A 21,767-nucleotide genomic window follows, 5' to 3' on the forward strand; every position below is an offset into this window, starting at 1 on the left:
AATGTTTTTGATGCCATACATAGGGGGTACACTGATTCTAGCTTTGGAAATATGTTCCCCTCTAACCTGTGTAGAACCTTTCCACATCTGTATTTACAGTGATAATCGGTATGGGTGTGTATGAAGGGGTTTTAACTCACATATTGTAGTAATTGAGACTTGAGGACCTGGTTGTCTTGTATCTCCTTCATTTTGTACACTAGGCCACTGTCATTCTCTGCTGCTGTGGCTTTAACCAACAAATCCCAGCATATTGAATGACGACTGAGGGGGTTTGGAAATCCTTTTTCTGTGACTGTAAAAAGCCTCATAGCTTTGTGAGCTAGGCTTGCAAGGCATTTGTTGATAGGGCAGGCCATAGAATGAAGCTTTGGTTTTGCAGTGGAAGATTTTGAAAGAGAAATGATGCTGGGGCTGCATTAGGAAAAATGGGGGTAGCTATATAGAGCTCTATAGCACTATAAGTACTCATAAAGCTGTTATAGTGGCCAAACCTGTTATAGAACCTCTGCCATTTATAGAGACTCATATAGCTCTATAAATGCTCTTATAGATGTTGGAAATTGTTGTGTGGCTGATAAAAAAAATTAACACAGACAGGATTTGAACTCTCAACCTGCTAGTCAGCTTTTGGGTGACTAAGCAACCTATAGCCACACATCACATTTATCCACTACACCATGAGAGCTTATAAAATATATTATACAGGTGTTATATATTGACCTTTCATGGACAGATTATTTTTTTACTCATTGTCACCACTTATATTTGGATAAATCATTATTCTTATTTTGTGAGTATCAGGGATACAAACTACTATTTCACTAATACAGGCTATATTATTAATTAATACTGTATGATTTATTTAATAAACCTAAGTGAAACTCAGCCGCTGCCCGAGAGGCTATAGAAACAACTGAGGTATTCCTATACTAAACCCCCTACTACTTATAGTCGGAGGTGCTACTTGCTACAGTATAATGACTCCTAGGAGAACAATGGTTACTCCATGGAGAACAATGACTACTTCGGCAGAGACCGGGTTTATCCGGTTTTGTCATTATTAGCCCTTTTAAGCACCTTGAACTATATTATAACTATGAGCTTTATAGCTATAGGAGCTATAACGAAGGGGATGGCGATCCCAAATACCGCGTGCGAGCCACCTTGTGTCAGTTATTTTGCTTAGTTTTGCTCGCATGGTTTTTGTGACCACAGGAGCAGCAGTGCAAGTAGTAACGAGTGCAGTGAAAATTGCAGCCACATTGAAAATTCTCACGCTTATAAGGACAAGACAGCACAAGTTCACTGACTTCTGACTAAACAAAATTTCATCACTTAACTGTATTATTATTACTCAAAAGATAATATGGAGCAGCTCAGTCAAGAGCAGCAGAATGCTTTTAATACCATCATACAGTCAATTTATCATAATTGGGGAACAACTTGCTTTATTCACAGTGCTGAAGGTAAGGGAAAAACATATCTCTGTAATACAATTGCAGCCGCCATTTGAGTAGGGGATAATCATAATGTTGCTCTATGTGTAGCATCCTCTGGGATTGCATCCCTGCTCTTGGAGGGTGGCTGCACAGCTCATTCACGCTTTGGAATTCCTATTCCTGTACATGAAGCATCCACATGGATTCCAAAAAACTCTGACCTCCATGAGGTATTGAGACATACCGGAGCTATTGTCTGGGATGAAGCACCAATGCAACACCATCATGAAATTGAAGCATTGGATCGTACATTGCAGGACATTTTGGATAATCAGCTTCTATTTGGAGGCATTACAACGGTCTTTGGAGGGGACTTGCGCCAAACAACACCTGTTGTTCCAAGAGGGTCAAGGCAACACATTATTTCTGCCTCTCTTAGAAGGTCACAACTGTGGACAAATATCCATGTCTGCTATCTCACACAGAACATGTGCCTGGACCGTACTCCAGAAATTGAAGCCTTTGCTAGCTGGCTCCTGGATGTTGGTGGTGGTCGTGGAATTGCAGAAGATGGAGCTATTGAGCTCCCCTCCAACATGCTTATGCCAGAAAACACCATAGACTCATTAGTCAACACTACCTATCCTGGAATTGCAAATGGAGACAAAGATGACCATTATTTCCTCCACCGCACCATCCTCTCTGCAAAAAATGATGCTGTTAGCAATCTTATTTAGCAATCCTCACAAAATGCCCTGGAGAAGAGTTAGTAGCTCTGTCAATTGATAAAGTGGTTGGAGAGGGGCATGAACATTATCCTGTGGAATTCATGAACTCCTTGCAAGTATCTGGCATTCCTGAAGTGCACCTCAAACTTAAAGCTGGATGTTTGCTTATTCTCCTCCACAACATTGATCCGCTAAATAGACTCTGTAATAGAACACGCATGATTTTGATAGTGATGAAGAGAAGAGTATTGAAGTGCCATGTCTTGGAAGGAAAACATGCAGGAAAGATAGCTTTTATTCCACGCCTCACATTGGAACCTTCATCAGAAGAATTGCCCATCAAGCTATCACATTGTCAATTCCCTGTCCGTGTTGCCTTTTCCATGACCATCAACAAGTCTTAAAGTCAATCAGTGACACAGGTTGGGCTGGATTTACGTGTTCCAGTGTTTTCACATGGGTAACTTTACGTTTCATTGTCTTGCTGCACTTCACGAGAGAGAATAAAAGTGTTATTTCCACATGGTTAAAATGACAGATGTCCTGTCAATATGGTATATCCCAAAATTCTGACTGGCTTTATCCGTGACTGGCAAGTAGATTTTTCCCCAATTCTCACCCTTTTTACTAAAGCGTTTTGATATCAGATCATATTATCATCCTTTACTATTTTTGGAGTCTCTTTTTTTATTTCTCAACAATTTATCAATGTAATACCACAGACTTTTTACGTTACAATATATGTTGATGTTTGTAAAGATTCAATGAACCATCTGCTTGAATGAAGTATACTGTGCACAAGTTTAGGGCAGGCTTATAAGGACATTCAACGACAGAACAGCAAGTCAAACATGCATCATAGGATTCAAAGACTTAAAATATTTTACAGACAGCATAAGTTCACTAACTTAACATTTTGATCACTTGACAGTATTATTATTATTATTATTATTATTTATCATATAGCAAAAACATTGCACCAGTGGCAGAGCCACGGGCTGGACCTCGTGGTCACAACGGGCATAGAAGTGTCCCAGGCAGTGCCAGGATGGCTCCGTGTCACCACTGGTGTTACTAACTCCAGACATGTCTCCGGTGCACCGGAAGCGTATCTGGATTTATGAACTTCAGTTTACTGTGAGATCCTGTACATTACATGTCTAGAACTACAAAAATATACAACCTGAACCTGCTTGGAGTCTAAAAATGTGGCATCCAAAACATACCAGCTTGTTTTAATACATATCAGGATCTCTTAAACCCCCTGCATCAGGAATAATGCAACTCAGTCATAGCCACAGGCTTAAGTCATCTGACACTGTTGTACCACATAGGCACTGTAGCAACTGTCTTTGTGAGTGCTTGCTGCAGAGGCCTATGGATGTTGAATATTCAGACCCTCTGGCATGGGAGAAGGATTTTTGGGCAAATGAATGCCATAACAACGTAAATACAAGGCTTCTTATATAACAACTATATGTTAATATTATGTGAAAAAGCAATGGTAGCCACAAAAGGCCGGTTATAATCACAGAGTAAATCTTCAGGCGAAGCTCCAAGGTTTGCTTACATAATATAATTTCTACAATGGAGACACCCCATGGATACGATACATATATAGCAGTTTGATTTGTATGTAGTCGATGCATATAAAAGACAGTGTCTACTGTAGTCTACATTACACTAAGTACCAACAAGCAAGCCTTCAAATCTGCAAAAAGATTCTAAGTCTATCAAATGGTTCAAAATAAAAACATTCATTCAATTCACTTGCTCAAGAACATTGTTGCTTGACCAGCCAGTAAGGACCTTCACACTCATTTTGGGGATAAGGTGACATGGGCATATAATATTTGCTTAGCAGAATGACACTGGTATTCTGATGATGGAGCTGAGTTGACCGAGAAATAACACACATCTTGAGGTTTTGATTGGGCTGGCAAAGAGGGGTGAACCACTCAATATATGCAAGAGGTGGGGAATTCAAGACAGTTTGAAGCTCCCAAGGCAATCAAAAAATGATACGGACTTGTGCAACTCGCAGGCCCAATTATATTTAGTTGTAAAGTGTCAGCAAAAGGTTCAAATAATCAAGCCCAAAACTCACCTACAAGACCTGGAACAGAGATATTACCATACACTTGAGGCTCATCCCTTAACCTCACCAAAATTGTGTTTCACCAAGCAGGTGAGCCAGCCTTGCAGCCATTGGTATATGGAGGCATGGGTGGGGTGGCACAGACTCAAAGATGCTGGACTTGCTCAGGGCCAAATGGGTTAGTTTTCAGATTGAAGCTGACATTCTTGTAGATGTCAAACCGATCTTAAGGGTCAGGCTGCACCAATTGGGCCATATCCGGCTGGTATTTTTGCATGTAATGTTGAAGGGCAGGCAAAAAATCAGAGGCCCCATATGCACTTTGAAGATGAGCAATGGTTGTTGCTGGAAAGGGGCACACTTTTGCCAGGTTAGCCTAACACTGAGTCGGAGTGTCTTTTTCTGAATCTGGCAGAATTGTGCAAAATGAATGAAGTCTAGAATTGCCCGTGCCACAGTCAACACTTGTGTAGACATAGCACCTGCCAACAATCCCACAAAGACTCTGCATCTCTTTGTGCTCTGTACCCATCCATTATGTTATTGAGTTTATGCCTTTCTTGAAGCACCTCAGGCCAGGATAGCTCACAATTCTTGAAGACACCTTTGTGGGGTTGGTGGAGGAGGTTGGGTGTGAAGGCTTTGAAGATGTTGGTATAGGGAAGTCTTTCCCAGAATGGTTTGTAAAATAGCTTGCAGACCTTTGATAACAAATGATGCTGGCAAGTCTCCATTTTTTTGTTGTTGTAGTGCTTGTCTTGTTTTCTCAGGGTCCTGGTATAGCGATTCCACAAAATTTTCCAATTCCCCTTGCAGCACACCACCAAACACTGTTCAGGGAAGTCAGCCACATATGCAGTCAGGAAAGACCCCTGGAGGTTCTAAATCAGCACTCAAGTCCGAGAAAAAGTGGTGTTACTTCCACACAGCCAAATCACACAACACCTCAGACTGTCGAACACTTCAGTTGGCTGGAAAAGGTCAAAAGAAGAAGGGAAAGGAAAGACACAAGGATAAAGGAAAAGAGAAGGAAAAGGCAAATACAGCGGAGCAATCATCTGGATCTGACTCTGAGGAGGAACAGAGTCATATTGCATTGGAACATGTACATATTTCCAAGCCCCTTGCTAAACACATTCAAGCTTATCTTGTGTCGGAACCCGATAAGACCAAAACAACAATCATCATTGACTCTGGAGCAACATCTCACATGGTCCCTCACCGCTCCTGGTTTGAGCTAGGTACATACCATGTTCTGAATCCTCCGAGGACAATCAGTTTTGGGGATGAATCCTCTGTAAATGCCATTGGAATTGGAACAGTAATCCTACAAGCAACTGTTGGCAAAAAGGACTACAATATTGCACTGTCAAATGTCTTACTTGTACCAAACTTCACTTTAGCACTTGTCTCTGTCCACAAATTGTCTAAAACGGGGTTATCAACACTTTTTCCAGCAGGGTCAAATGCTTGTGAAATTTGGAAAAATAAGGAATATATCCTCACTGCCTTACACAAGCAAGGACCTTATCACATCCAAGCAAAACCTGAAATCAACCTGGAGTCAGCTTTTGCAGTAGTAGATATAAATTTATTGCACAGGAGAATGGGACACATTGGAATGGACCACTTACCATGAATGGTTAAAAAAAGACAGCTCCAGGACATAGACACCCTTACCGGAACCCTGGAGTTCTGTGAACCTTGTGCTTTAGGAAAGATAATGATTGGCTACACACATGGAAAGCAAGCCTACAAACTCCTAGACACTGAAAAACAAATTGTGTTTTCCAGTCGGCATATCATATTTAATGAATCAGGAAAGGTACAAAAGGATGACACTGCTCCCTGGAACACAGACCCTAGCACAGATCAGTGGGAGGGACTTATTCCAGAGAATGCTCACTATCCAGACCAAAATACATTGGAGAAGGATGATCCTGACCCTCGGATCCAAAATCCAAATGAATTGCAAATGGAACCACATCTCCAAGGAGATGTTCCACAAGCAATAAAACCATATCAGCATGAAGATGTTCCGAGAGCAGTGGGGCATTACCTCTGTGAAGATGTTCTGAGAGCAGTGGGAGCACCTGATCAGCTAAGACACCCTCCACAACAGTCTCTACAACCAAGACCCGAATACTGGCCATCTTCGGAACAGAAACCCAAAGTAGAGTCACAGTCAGTGGGAGGACAGCTCCTCAACATACAGCCAGCTGATGTGGAAAAAGTCCGAATACAGCTAGGCAGCCTGTTCATTGGATCAGCTTCTGAAAGGCATACAACACCTCCAAGGAGTCATCAAACACCTCTGAGGAGACATTCAACACCTTCAGGAGTGAGTGGGGCAATACACACAGAAATGTGTCTACTCCCTGGAGTACCTACACAAGTGCCTAAAAGAGCAGTCATGCCTGCTAAAGTCCTAGGAGTACGCAGAAGCAGTTGCCAGACTCGTCCTGCAGACAAAAACTGAGATTATCAAAAGACTCTAGATGAGGAACAGTCTTGAAAAGAGCAGCATGACAAATCCATGTAGAAACCTAACACTCCTGAGGTTCATGAAGAAACATCTGATACAGAGGAGACATTCTTTGCTGGAATATCAAGCACTGGTCCATCTAATACAGACCTTTAAAGGACACTAAAGGAAGCCTTATCACGTCCGGATGGAGAATTATGGAAGTCTGCCTTGGAGGAGGAACTCCTAAGTCTCAATACCAATGCAGTATATGACACTGTCCCACTTCCAAAGGGAGTGAAACCTATCACATCAAAACCTGTTTTCTGGATCAAGTTTGATCAAAACGGAAACATTGAGAGATACAAACTCTGGATTGTTGCATGAGGTTTTACTCAAACGGAGGGGATTGATTATCAGGAAGTTTTTGCTCTGGTTGCAAACTTAGAATCCATCCGAATTATTCTAGCCCTGGCAGCAAAGTACGGCCTAGAACTTGATCAAATGAACGTATCCATAGCTTATCTTAATGGAGAACTTGAAGAAGAACTGTACATGCTTCCTCCAGGGGGTGTTCCTATCCAACCTAGATACTGCTGGAGGTTAAAGAAATCCATCTACGGATTAAAACAAGCTGGTCGTACATGGAACAAAACCTTTGATCACAAGCTCCAGGAGCTCAGTTTCACAAGACTAAATGCAGAAACATGTCTCTATGTATTTTGGGATAACAAACAAATATGCTTTGTTGTTGTCTATGTAGATGACCTCCTCCTAGGAGCTTCATCCTGAAAATTCATGGATATCACAAAAACCAAACTTGAATCCATATTCAAAATGCGGGACCTTGGAAAAGCAAAATACATCCTTGGAATAGAAATCCAATGTGATCGTTCAAACAAAACAATATCCCTATTGAAATGCCAATACATTGACACAGTCCTGGAGCGTACTGGAATGAAGAACTGCAAACCAGTATGGACACCAATGGCCCATGGATCAAAACTCCTTGCAAATGCTCCAGGGGAAGATATTGTGCATATTGAAGGGCGTCAAGTGTCATACCTCTCAATTGTAGGCTCCCTCATGTATGCTATGCTCGGAACTCACCTAGATATTGCCTACATTGTTGGAATACTAAGCAGACATAGCTCAGCTCCAAAGAGCTATCACTGGGAAGCTGCAAAATGTGTCCTCCAATATCTGAAAGCAACCAGGGACATAGAACTACATTATGATGGCACAGATATCTCCATGGATATTCAGATGCAGATTGATCTGGAGACCCAGATACGTCTCAATCAACATCAGGTTTTGTTTTTATCACCATCCGAGGAGCAATCTCCTGGACAAGCAAAAGACAAAGCATGGTAGCTTTATCCTCCACGGAGTCAGAGTACATTGGATTGAGCAATGCTGGACAACACCTTGCATGGCTTCAGACATTTTTTGAAGAAATTGGACATGCTCAAAATGGACCTACAATATTATACTGTGAAAATCAAGCAGCTATCATTCTTACACGAGATCCGCAGTTCCGTGCTTGCACAAAACATATTCAACGGAAATATCATTTTATCCAAGATGACTTAGTATCAAAGGGAGAGGCAGTAATCAGATATGTTCCTACAGGAGATATGGTTGCCGAAATTCTCACTAAACCTCTCACTCACAGAAAACACTGGAAATTCTCTAAAGATATGAGACTACAGTTGCACTAGAGTGGGAGTGACAAAACCGGATAAACCCGGTCTCTGCTAAAGCAGTCATTGTTCTCTATAGAGCATAGCCACCACTCCATGGAGTCACCATTGTTCTTCTAGGAGCACAATTGTACTCCTAGGAGTCATTATACTATAGTGAGTAGCACCTCCGACTATAAGTAGTAGGGGGTTTAGTATAGGAATACCTCAGTCGTTTCTATAGCCTCTCGGGCAGCGCCTGAGGTATGTTACATTATATTTATTAGAGATCACCTTAAACTGACATCTATTGTAGTTTCACTGAGGTAAATAATAAAGTTGTTTCTATAGCCTCTTGGGCATTGGCTGAGTTTTGCTTAGATTTATTATTTGCTGGGCATTTAAAGTGTCTCAAAAACTTTGACAACCATACAAAAAAGTATGACTTTCTGTGGAAGGTTCAACAAGAATTGCTCTGCACAGCTAGGTATAATTGCAATTTCTCAATATGTTTTACTGATAATTTCAATACACTGCCACATGCAACAGGTATTACACAGGTGCAGAACAAGTGCCCTTGGTGTTTGTCCCTGCTGTGTGGGAAGATGCTTTGGATGCTGCATTACAAGAATACCTAAACAGAAGTACAACAGAGGAGGAGGATAATAAAGATGTTAATGGGCATGAGATAAATGCTGAAGATAAGCTTGTAGAACTGGATGAATATACTGGGGCTAGCAAGGAAATATGTGTATCTGACTTAATCTCAGTCTTGAAGTGATGGTTCTTATAACATTTTGCCATTTTTGGGATTTTTTATTTAACTAATGAGTGGTTGGGTATCCGGAGTGGATTATTGCATTGACAATAGAGGTCTACATGGCACTACAAGGGCAAGAGTTCTACATAGCACTATGATGACTACAATTGTAATTTGGTAATGTAGCTTAACTTGATCACAACAGGCTATATAGACATTAGTAGCTGTCTGTTGTCAACAGTGCATGTCTACCCCAGGCTACATATAGGGGGTTAAACCACAGCACTACTTGTGCTACAGAGACTATGCAGTGCCACAGTGCCACATGAATTTTTGCTGATGTGGAGGAAGCATGTATAGTTCTTCTTCAAGTTCTCCATTAAGATAAGCTGTGGATACGTTCATTTGATCAAGTTCTAGGCCATAATTTGCTGCCAGGGCTAGAATAATTCAGATTGATTCTAAGTTTGCAACCAGAGCAAAAACTTCCTGGTAATCAAGCTCGAAACAAATGTCCCTATTGCACCACCCGCAGCAGAACACGACGAGGAATCCGGACACTACCACATCAATCCCCTCCGTTTGAGTAAAACCTCATGCAACGTTTGTATCTCTCAATGTTTCCGTTTTGATCAAACTTGATCCAGAAAACAGGTTTTGATGTGATAGGTTTCACTCCCTTTGGAAGTGGGACAGTGTCATATACTGCATTGGTATTGAGACTTAGGAGTTCCTCCTCCAAGGCAGACTTCCATAATTCTCCATCCGGACGTGATAAGGCTTCCTTTAGTGTCCTTGAAAGGTCTGTATTAGATGGACCAGTGCTGGCTATTCCAGCAAAAAAATCTCCTCTGTATCAGATGTCTCTCTGGGAACCTCAGGAGTGTTAGGTTTCTCCATGGAGCTGTTGTGCTGCTCTTTTCAAGACTGTTCCTCATGTAGAGTCCTTTGTTAATCTTGGTTTTTGTGTGCAGGATGAGTCTGGTGATTGCTTTGGCATACTCCTAGGACTTCAGCAGGCATAACTACTCTATGAGGAACTTGTTCAGGAACTCTAGTGAGTAGATGCACTGTTATGTGAGTTCCCCCACTCACTCCTGAAGGTGTTTGATGTCTCCTCAGAGGTGTTGTAGGCCTTCCAGGAGCTGATCCAATGGACAGGCTATCTAGCTGTTTTTGGACTTCCTCCACATCAGCTGGCTATATGTTGAGGAGCTGTTCTCCCACTGACTGTGACTCTATTTTGGGTTTCTGTTCTGAAAATGACCAGTGTTCAGGTCTTGGTTCTAGAGACTGTTGTTGAGGGTGTCTTAGCTGATCAGGTGCTCCAACGGTTCTCAGAATGTCTTCATGGAGGTATTGCCCCACTGCTCTTGGGATGTTTCCATGCTGGTATGGTATGCTTGTAAAATCACTGTTCCAATTCCCATGGCATTTACAGAGAATTCATCCCCAAAACTGATTGTCCTTGGAGAGTTCAGAATATGGCTCAAACCAAAAGTAGTGAGGGACCATGTGAAATATTGCTCCAGAGTCAATGATGGTTATTGTTTTGGTTTTATCGGGTTCCAACACAAGATCAGCTTGAATGCGCTTAGCAAGGGGCTTGAAAATATATACACATTCCAATGCAATATGACTCTGTTCCACCTCAGAGTCAGATCCAGATAATTGTTCTGCTATATTTGCCTTTTCCTTTCCTTTACCCTTATGTTTCTCCTTTCCTATCAGAACTGTGGCTTCTTTGGAGTAACAGAGTTGCGGAGTACGGGGATGGATTAATGGAGTATGGAGGACAAGGTGGGGAACTGGTTTAGCTCGTGTGCTAGACCCTTCCTCGGACCTTAGTCCCTAACTCATTGGAAGTAGATGGAGGAGAAGTAGAGGATGAAAGGGAGCAGAGTAAAGATCCTTTGGAGAAGGATCGGAAAGATCTTTAGAAAAGGACTGGTAAGAAAGCGAGGGAATCTAGTTGATATTCAAACTGCAGGAACAGAGTACAGAAGTTACAGCTTATATACTGTTGGGGGAGCAGGAGCTTGTAAGGGGTGATTTATAATATAGGTACAGAGTTTCATGTGGACATTTATCTAGTGTGAGGAGAACATATGTGTGAGGAGTGTATCATAAGGTCTAACTACAAAGTCCACGAGGAATACTAGAACATGTGAGGAGAATGTATGGCGGACTAGAAGTCCGGTGCAAGAGTATCAGAGCAGACAACCGGAGTACCATGTGGGAATTGAGGGTAGAGTTATGCTGACCGGCAGACCACAAGGAACATAATCCCGAGTATACCAATGGTTTGGGGGTTTTGGGCCCGGAGAACAACTCCTTCGGAAATGTTGGAATTCTTTCTTCCAGTATGGATATGGCATTTTTCTTCTTCTTTTAACCTTTTCCAGCTGACTGAAGTGTTTAACACTCCAAGGTGTTGTGTGATTTGACTTTATGGAGGTCACACCACTTCTCCTTGGACTTGAGTGCTGACTCTGAACCTCCAGGAGCTTTTCCTGACTGTTGTGCAACTTCTGCAGTGATTCAGATCTTAACTGCATCAGAGGTAAGTTTATCTTCTTCAATTGTGTTGATTATTAATGAGTATTTGCCATTCAGGAGTGCATGGAACAGATTGGAGAAGAGTGAAAGCCATGAGTTTGGTATCAACTCTCAGTTTCATTCCAGAGAGGTGTGAATCAATAGTCCGGATTTTTGATAGGTGATGTTCCATCCCAGGACAATTTGGTGAGTTGCTGAAATGAACCAAAGGCAGAGGTAATGTTGGATGTCCCATGGACTGAAATAAGTTTGTCAAATAACTCCTTAGAGCTGGTTATCATATCTGTACTAGAGAACAGGACTCCAGCATCTCCAAAAGAGATATTTCCCCGTCCCACCCCCACATGGTACTTCGGACTCCTGTTCCAATACTCCTACATTAGACTTCTAGTCCGTCATATGCTTTTCTATGCATATTCCCGTGCTCCTCATGGACTCTGTAATTTAGACCTTATGATACACTCCTTGCACATATGCTTCTCTCTTGCTAGATAATTGTCCGCATGGAGCTCTGTACCTACATTATGAGTTATTCCTTACAAGCCCTTACTCCTCCGACAGAATATAAGTTGTAGCTCCTGTACTTTATTCCAGCAGCTCAAATACCAACTAGATTCCCTTGCCTTTTACAAGTCTCTTTCTAAGTTTTCAGATCTTTCTCCAAAGGATCTTTGCTCTGCTCCCTTTCCATCCTCTACTCTCCTCCGTCCATTTTCCATCAAGTTGGGGACCAAGGTCTGCAGAAGGGTTTAGCACACAAGCTAAGCCAATTCCCCATCTCATACTCCATTACCCCCTACTCCATCTTTGTATTCTGTAACTCCAAATACTCCACAGGTCACGGTTCTGATACTGGTGAAGTGTCCAGTCCTCATTAGGAGGGCATTGGAGATGTGGTCCTAGGTAATTTCATGTGCCTTTTTATCCTTGAGTATCCAGCTGATTTCAGGGTTCTCTGAGGAAATGGGTTCTTCTTTTTTGAGTGAGATATACACTATTTCATGTTCAATTCAGTAGGTAGTTGTACAGATTTTGTAGAAATAATCACAACAAATCAAAGGTATATACAGTGAAATAAGAATGTGCCACAACTTGCACAGAGAGTGATGAATAACATGAGCCTTTAGGATATGAAGGGATGGTAGTTAAATTGGCGCATCATGCTGCCACAAGCGCGTTTTATGATGCGTGGGCACTGGTTGCCTCAACTGTCCCTGGCAAAACATCACAGTCATTGCTCCTTTCTGTGCTGAAAATTTAATCTCACTTACTGGATAGTCCTTACAAACTCTGTGTGCCTTGAGAGCCTGCCTAATGCATATCTTCGAGCCCAAGCTAGCCTTTGATGCCTTGCTGCAAAAAACAGTGCTTGCAAGCCCAGGCAGCCCACCTTGCTCAAGCACAATAGTTGTGGTGCCTGCACCTCAATTTTGACAAAGAGAACAATAATAATTCATTCTATAATGCCCCGAGTCAAGCTGGCATTCAAACACGCAGGGCTGCTCACTCACATACAATCAAAAGCCTTCAAATTAAGTTGTCAAAGGCCAACTGCAACTTGGGTCTTGCTAGAAAGGCTCTCACACAAAAACATTCCTGCATTAGATGTTAGAATGCTGAGCTGGCAAGCAAAAAGGCCTTGCTTGCAGCCAGAAGTGCGGAGGCCATGTAAATGAAGAGTACCTTACAAGCACTGGAGCAGAGTGCGGGTGCAGCAGCTGAAAATCTTCATGATGTATATTTGAGAGTGCAGTGGCTGCACATCCTCCTTCAGAACAAGAGGCGCAAGGACACTTGTTCAAAACCTGCAGCACGGTTAGCCAAGGTAAGCCTTAAAGAAGTTTGCACCATCACAATTCCACAGATGCAGAAGGATGCCTTGAAAAAGGCAGCGGGACGTAAGGAGGAGCTGGCGGGGCACATTAGAGCATTCGAACTTTGTGCTGAAAGGAGTGAGGCAGACATTGCATCTCCGAAGGATGACTTGAAGGACAAGTGTGCACCTATCAGATGTGTGCACTTTCAACATCCCAGAAGCACGCAAGTGCACTGACGTGGAGAAAATAGGGGGCACTGCATCAGTTGGCAATGCGGTGCATCATTTCCAAGGGGGTCTACTCACAGCAAAGTTGCTCTCTCGTGAGATCACTTGTTCTGGCTGGCTGTGTGCACAAAGCTGTGCATAAGCTCATCCAGCAGGTGTTCAAGCTTCTTGGCTTGCCCATACCTCCATAGATGAGTAGGCAGACTGCTGCCAGTGAAAGCGCAATACTTGAGGATGGTGTAGCAGCAAAGGTCCAGTTGGCCCATGAGACGGCACAAACAAAGAGTGAGCATAATCCCAAGTTAGAGTGCTTGAAATCTGACTTATATACTTGTAAGTCTCACTGTCAGCACTGATGGAACATCTGATAGGCATGTGAACTATGAATCTTGGCATGTTTTATACAAAGTTACCTCCCATCCCCAGAATGATGTAACACCTGCCAAACCAGTTATGCAGCTTCTGGGAGTTGAATCTTTGAAGAACCCTAGAAGGCCTTCAATTGTCAGTAGCTGCTCTTGCAACAATTTACAAGACTATGCCACTGATCAGCGGCATAGTCACCATAGTTGCTCTTATAGTGCTATAATAGGTTTTATTTGCACATATGTACTGTACAAACCCCTCTGCTATATAGTGCTATAATAGGTTTTATTTGCACATATGTACTGTACAAACCCCTCTGCTATATATCAATAGGCTTTTTCCTGATGAAGAAGTCCTTCTGGCTGTTCCAAGCATGGAAATCTGAGAAGTTACTGGCTGATCTTGGCAATAATGCTTTGTCCAAGAAGCCTGCTCTTTCACCATCATTTGCTGAAGCCCTGAGCCGTGCAAAACATCAGCTGGTTGCAGAGGCTGGTGGGCTCGAGTGCTGGAACAGCCTCTTACCCTTTAAGCGCACCAAATTGGAGTTAACAATAGAGTTTTCCATGGTGTGGACACTTGGACAAGATGCCTACCTTGGGTTATCAGAGGCAGAGAAGCATGAGGCTGAGTTCCTTGTACGTGCAGGGTGTTGCATGCACAAGGAACTAGATGCAGTGCTCCTTGCAAACAAGGATAATGATGCAACGCTACGCTACAGGGTGCTTCTTATGGTGCTGATTGCGAGCCAACTCCTGCCAAGGCGCATGCACTGAACAAGTCAAGCCAAGGAGCAGTCAAGGCAATCAGTCTTGCAAGCAGAATCTTCAACAATAAAGACACATATTGCTGGTATATGGAAAACAGAGGGCTGGTGGCCAGTCAATTTCCCGACATGAGCAATGTCAGGTTCCAGTCTCATACTGAAGCTGCGGAGGTAGTTCTCATGGATCATCAAGCTATACTTGAGTTTCTGGAATTTGTACAAGATAAGAAGGGTCACCGGAAACTCAATCTCATAGAAGTCAGCTTGTACAAGGCTCTCCACTGTTTGAAGACAATAATGGAGGCTGTTACCATTGTGATATATGATAGTATAGTCTTGCATCCATACTTGAAGATGGTTTGGGGGCCAGGCACAGAGTCTCTCAATGTGCTGGACTTGGGACTGTTACATGAGGAACCGAAACAGCACCTCAAACTCATTTATACCAATCCCAAGCTGATCTTTGGTGCTAATGTGCCCCCTGAGACACCTTGCTTTGGTGGTCAGCCCTGGTATACTCCTGCTGCTATGACTGCAGCATTCAAACTTGGCTTCAAGCTTGAGCATCTGTCTCCAATCACACTAGCCCTATTCTAGGAAGCACTCCACAAGTAGGAGTCATTCACAACTGAATTTGCGCCAGGAGGCACAATCAACCAAGCCAGTACCAAGGAGTGCAATGCTGCATGGATGCCTGCAAGAAATAATGCAAACAAGGGGGCCCTTGGCGCATTTTGGCTGCGTGCATGAGATAAGCCTACCTTATCAATGCATCACCACAATGTGATCACACAATTTTGCCACAATGACACACAGTCATTTGTGGACGCAACATTCACCTCAGAAGATTTTTGCCATGCCATGCACCTCCTCAATATTATTCAGAATGAAGAGGGCGAGGTCCAAGTAAAGAGGCAGAGGGTCACAGAGAGGCAGCAGAAGGAAGCACAGAAGACGGCAAGCCGAGAGGCTGAATGTGGTGCCATAGCAATGGTCCTGACACCAAATGAAGAAGAACTGAATTGACTCACCAAGGATAAGCTAATCATTCAACTGGAGATTCACCGGGTACGAAACTCGACTATACCTCGGGGCCTTGGAATGGGAAGCATGGTGAAGAAGGACCTCATAAGGATATTGATAGCTCAAATCTCCTTTGTTCTCCAGCAAAACATGAACACTGCGAGTGCAAGTGGTCCCTGAGAGCAAGATGGAAGCTTGGACTCAAGCTAGGGGCACAGTCAAATGATAAGATGCTCGTGATCACTAGTTTCTTTTCTTTTTAATAACACATGGTCATTCATTACTGACGAAATTATAAAACTAGAATAAAAGACTATAGTACTTTCAGTGTCATGTATTATTAATGTGTGTATAAGAGTATCCTCACCTCAGTCTTTGAATGATAGACTGAGGTGTAAAATCATCAGGAGAATGAGTAAGTACGGGTTCACGGGAAAATCTGATGTCAGGAGAGAAAGGACTTTCCCATAAGGGAAAGTTCTCATGTGCATTCTACAATAGTCAAGGTAGGATTATCTCTATGTGTAAAACATCCTATCCACTACAATTACTTCATGTAGTACAAATACAAATACCTACTTGCTATGTGTACATTCCAAGCTCAATACACCTTATATCACACGGCTTGCTCGAAACTATTCCCTGTGTCATTTCATAGCGTGGGGCTGCTGTAATTTTGAATTAAGATAGATTTTGAGTATGTCCTCAAAGCCTGGGCAGGAGTGCTTCTCCATGATAGATATAAGTGATTGTTGGGATTTGCTTGGATTCTTTGCAATAATGATATGACGATCCTGAGACTTGACAAAACCAGATAAACCCGGTCTCTGCCAAAGCAGCCATTGTTCTCCATGGAGCATAGCCACCACTCCATGGAGTAACCATTGTTCTTCTAGGAGTTATTATATTGTAGCGAGTAGCACCTCCGACTATAAGTAGTAAGGGGTTTAGTATAGGAATACCTCAGTCATTTCTATAGCCTCTTGGGCAGCGGCTGAGTTTCACTTAGTTTTATTAAGGCTTGGCACAAAGGAAGAAATCTTCATCGTCTTTTTCCATGCTCATTTTAAGATAATTCTCAAAAGCAAATATTTTTTCCCTACGCAGCAGCCAGGTGATTTGAGGAGCTTCATTCCTCTTATTGGAGGCCCTCTATCCATCTTTAGCAAAGTCTATATGAAATTGTTCAAACATCTCCATATTGTAGTTGTTGGTGGTGCCAAACCATGTGATAAACTCCTGGTAGTGTAAGAGGGAATGAAATTTAGGTATGTTGAAATGGTCCCTGACTCCAAGACGAATAAGGATATCTTTGTGTTGGTGAAAAATATTGAGAGATCGGGCAAGGTAGCCCAAGGTGGTATCATCATACGTCAGGTATTGTGCTATCTGAATAAAGTCTAAAAGTGATTGATAGGTGATGATAGCATGACGTGGAAGTTAGCCAATAAGGCATCCAAATAGTATCTTTGCCATATCTTTCCGTTCCTTCCCCCCTATTTGACCAAGAGCAGAAAAGCCATCCTTGAAATAACGAACACCAAAGCAGGAAGGAAGTGCTCTGATGCATGCATCAAGTTCCTTAGGATCTAGTATTTTCTGGCACCAATGCACCATGTGCTTGAAAATGCCCTGGAATAACTGATGGAGGACATCAGGAGTGATTGCAATATGGATGTTACAGTGAGGAAACCTGGTCCAAAAAGGCTTGTAGACGGATCCAGATACTAGTTGCTCCTTGCACCTCTCTTGAAACTGATAGAATAAATGTGTATCTTCCTTAGCCTTGTTAATTACTGACTCTGTCCATTGATCAGTATGTGGCTCTCTTGCAGTAGAGGCTAAAAGCTCTTCTGGAGGTTGTTTGCATTTGGGGCAGGTACCATATTTTGAGCACGTCACCAGACACTGCTCTGGATAATCGGCCACATAGCAGACTAGCACAGAGTATACTCTTCTTACTGCTCCATCTCCTCCTACTACCTCTATTCCATCCCTCCCAACTTTTTTTAATGGGTCCAAAATAATCTTCATTGACTCATGAAATAGTCTCTGCACTCTGGATGACTTTTCTCTTGAAGTGAGTTGCATGCCTATAATTTTGCTTACAGACAAGTAGCCAATAAGATACAGGCATGCTGGCTTGGCCTCCATTGTATTGCACGTGGAATATTGCCCAAAGTTAGATACACAGGATAGGCAAATTTGGAATCTGAGAACTGCATCAATTGTGTTTTTTCTGTAGCAATTATGACTGGTGAAAGAGCTGCTCCCTTAGATAGACGTGCCTGCACACATAAGAGTCAACATTCAAATAAAATTAATATCCAGCGTAATACTGACCTGGATTGCATGCCACCTATTTCCAGTCCACATTTCATTGTAAATTCTATTCTCTTTTTATGCATTACTGAATATCTTCTTAGGTTTGTAGACAATGTGTTTTGCATGGGCTGGGTTGCCAAGGAGGCTACAAGTGGCAGAAAGGACGTCACAGTAATAAGTTAGATGCTTGTCATCAGGGGCATCTGGGAATGCAATAGTTTTTGACGTCTAATCAGCTCTGGATGGAATACCAGAGTCAACTATCTTGTGTAGCCCTCTAATGTTGTGATAGAACAATCTCAGTCTCTCTTTGACCTGAAACAATGGCTTCTTTAAGGAGATCCAGGAAATGAATAGAATAAAGACATACCCCTGGAATAGCTAACAAACAGTCAAATGATTTGTGACCTATTCCATCCTGGATTGCCCAACAGGCGACTCGTCAGTCTGTTTCTGATGCAAATGGAAAGAATATAGTATGCTGTGGTCCAGAGGCAACTGGGAAATTATTATCCATATCCACATCCCCATAGCTGGCTACAGCCCCTTTTGCCCCTTCAAACTCTTTTCTCTATCTCTCATGCAAGGTATGGTCCATACATATTATCTGACCTGCTGTGGGGTGGAGAATTTCTACATGCTTATCATCATTATCATTCAGGGAAATGGCATTTGGATGATTAGAAGGACTTGCTGCCTCCCCTGGCTCCAGATCCTCCTGTTCAGGTTGCTTGAGTGGGATGAATGCAAATAAATCTTCTTCAATATCTTCCATGGCATCTCCAATAGATTCTGTTACAAGTAACATACCAGCACCTACTTACGCTTCACTTTTGTACTTCTACTTTTATTTTCCAAGTCACATGACCAGTCATGTGACCATTTACTTTACTTTACATTTTCGACTTTTCATAGTCACATGACTGGTCATGTGACACATCACCTGACCAGTGTCTAGACTCATCATGTGACCGGTCACATGCTAGACATCGGACTTTGAACTTTATTTACAACTGTACAGTACCTCTGTATTTTAGTATATATACAAGAGCAATACATGGGGAAGGACTCAGCGAGTCCTCCTGTTGTCTAGCACAACTAACTCACTGCAGCCTAAGGGGTAACCACTCCCCATCATCTTCTTTATAGTGTGTTCCTGTGTGCGCCAGGGTAAATAACTTTTGGTTGTTACAGATTCCTCCTGGAATGGATGTGGAGGGCCGTAGGGTTTATCTAAATTTTCTTCCACCAGAAATCCTTGCCTCTGCAAGTTGCCATCCTGCTGGGTTAGGATCTATCTCAATTTACCCTTGCGGTGTCGATGATGAGAACTGTTGTTAGAAAACCACACACAAAAACAAACTAACAAACAATCCTCCCAGATTCCACGGAACTTGTTTATGGGCTTTGCCTCCTAGAACAGTGGGTGCTCTGGTTGTTCGTGGGGTGGTATGTATGAAGGTCCTTCAAAGTAAAACCCAGAGAGGTATGGGTGTGGGTTTTGAGGAGGAGGAATAGTTGAATTTATAGAAGATAGGGGCTTAATGACGAGTATAGATGAGCACTACCTTGCTAATTGTAGCACAAAGTAGGTTTGAGAACGATAAAGATGACGAGGTGACGAGGTTCCCAGTGATAGCAGGCTCCTGACGCACAAACTGTAGTGCTCAGAAGGACTCTAATTGAAAGGGATGACAGTGACTTTCAAAAATGACGAGTGACGATGACAGCAGATAGCAGTGGTAACAGTGGGAAGTATTGTGACCACACTGGATCACAAGTAGCAGAGTAGTGAACTTGAGATTTAGAGAAGAAGTCTGGAATCGAGTTTTTTGTTGTTTTTACAAGGTAAAATACAGGGGTTTATATAGTGAAAAGAAAGGCAGGCTATGCACAGTATAGCTGCGCAAAAAGAATGAGAAAGAACATGAAGGAAGGAATGTACGCTGATGAATCCTGCGTAGTTGCTACAGGATAAGATCATCAAAATAAGGGAAAGAAAGGGATAGAACAATGAATGCTGTGAGTAATGTTACAGGTTTGTACAGCCATGAAGTAAAGTCCAATAGCAAAAAGAGAGCAGGAAAATCATGATGTCATGGGAAGATGCAGTAAAAAAAAGGGGCAAGGAAAAACACTATCAGTATCAACACAGTTCCTTTATTGTCAGTCAGGCATTCTAAAAAAATATGTGTCCATAAAAATGATTCAAAAATCAAAAATAATCGCACTGTAAATGAATGTTCTGCTGAAAAAAAAGAAACTGGAGCCACCGGTCCACCACCTAGTCCAAATCCGACAGTTCCATGGCCTTACCAATGGACTGGTTGTGTTGGACCACCTGATTAAACAAGGGAGGGAGAGGAGTAGTTCCAATTTGGAACAAGTGAGTCCCAGGCAGCGTGTGGTAGGTGTAGCTGTAGCGAAGACGATGGACAAAAGATAAGTGTACCCAAGTGAATGGGACAGCGATGAACATGGGCAACGCAAGGGGACAAACCTTCTCCAGCTCAAAAACTACCCACCCACACTCCAACCAGGCAAGACGAGCGACCGATGTTTTGATAGTATATGATGGCAGATCGACGTCATGAAGATGGACCTGTTGCCCTATTTGGACCGGCCGCCGGGGCTTTGCTGATATCAGCAGTGGCACATGGTAGTCAAGGGATCGGCGGCGGAAGCGGATAGGAAGTGGTGACATCAGAAATGGTGGGGGTGCAAATAAGATGAGGAGGAGGAGGGTGGAGGTGACAGAAAAGTGGACTAGAATGGGGATCCAGAAACGACCGTCAGGTGAGAATAAAAAGGAGAGGAAGGGGCCCATGGTGGGGCTAGGCAAAGGAAGGGGAGTAAGGGAAATGACACAAGCGAGGGCGCAATGCAATGTATAGCCAGTGGCGACGCGAAAATTTGCCAAAATGCCAAAATGCCAAAAGTACCGAATGGAAAAGCAAAGGTGAGCATGACTGGATTGCCTAATAGAGGTGGTGCTGATCAGCCACAAGTTCAAAACAGGCAATATTAATTACTATTCCACGTGGCACTGTGCCTGTGTGGCGCAAAGGCGAGTCTTTTCGAATATTCGCTTCGTTATTGACACCTGTCCATGCTACCAATCAATTTTGGTGCATGACAGCGGTACCAAGCACAGCTTCTTGCAGAGCCAAGGTGCGTATTGAGGGCACGGCTGCTGGAAAAAAATCTGCCACATGATGCTGGGCATGGGTGAGGAGTATTACGGTTGACAAGCATTTTATTAGGTTGGAGAATAAGGAACAATGAATGCTACAGAGAACCCAATTTTACAGATGTTCAATAAGGTCACATTAGGAACAAAGACAAGGCATTATGACGGCATTTAAGAGATTGGAGAGTAACAGCTTGCAGATGATTGGATGCCTTGACTGCCTGAAGAGAGGATGCGGAGGAAGTGATCAAATTTGAATACCTTGCCATACTTCCACTGGTCCCCCTTGCACCTGAAATGTAGCTCAATACCAAAGGGGC

General features: G+C 42.7%; 1 protein-coding gene across 1 annotated transcript; it reads left to right on the forward strand.

The window, feature by feature from the left end:
* Positions 1 to 13,597: 13,597 nt before the first annotated feature.
* SERLADRAFT_443788 (uncharacterized protein) lies at positions 13,598 to 15,506 on the forward strand (the record flags this gene model as incomplete). Its single annotated transcript, XM_007324410.1, has 3 exons — positions 13,598 to 13,745; positions 14,477 to 14,781; positions 14,865 to 15,506. The coding sequence occupies 3 exons, from the start codon at positions 13,598 to 13,600 to the stop codon at positions 15,504 to 15,506; spliced, it is 1,095 nt and encodes a 364-aa protein (XP_007324472.1).
* Between the last annotated feature and the right edge of the window lie 6,261 nt (positions 15,507 to 21,767).

Source organism: Serpula lacrymans (assembly GCF_000218685.1).
Source record: "Serpula lacrymans var. lacrymans S7.9 unplaced genomic scaffold SERLAscaffold_19, whole genome shotgun sequence".
Classification (NCBI taxonomy): Eukaryota; Fungi; Basidiomycota; class Agaricomycetes; order Boletales; family Serpulaceae; genus Serpula; species Serpula lacrymans.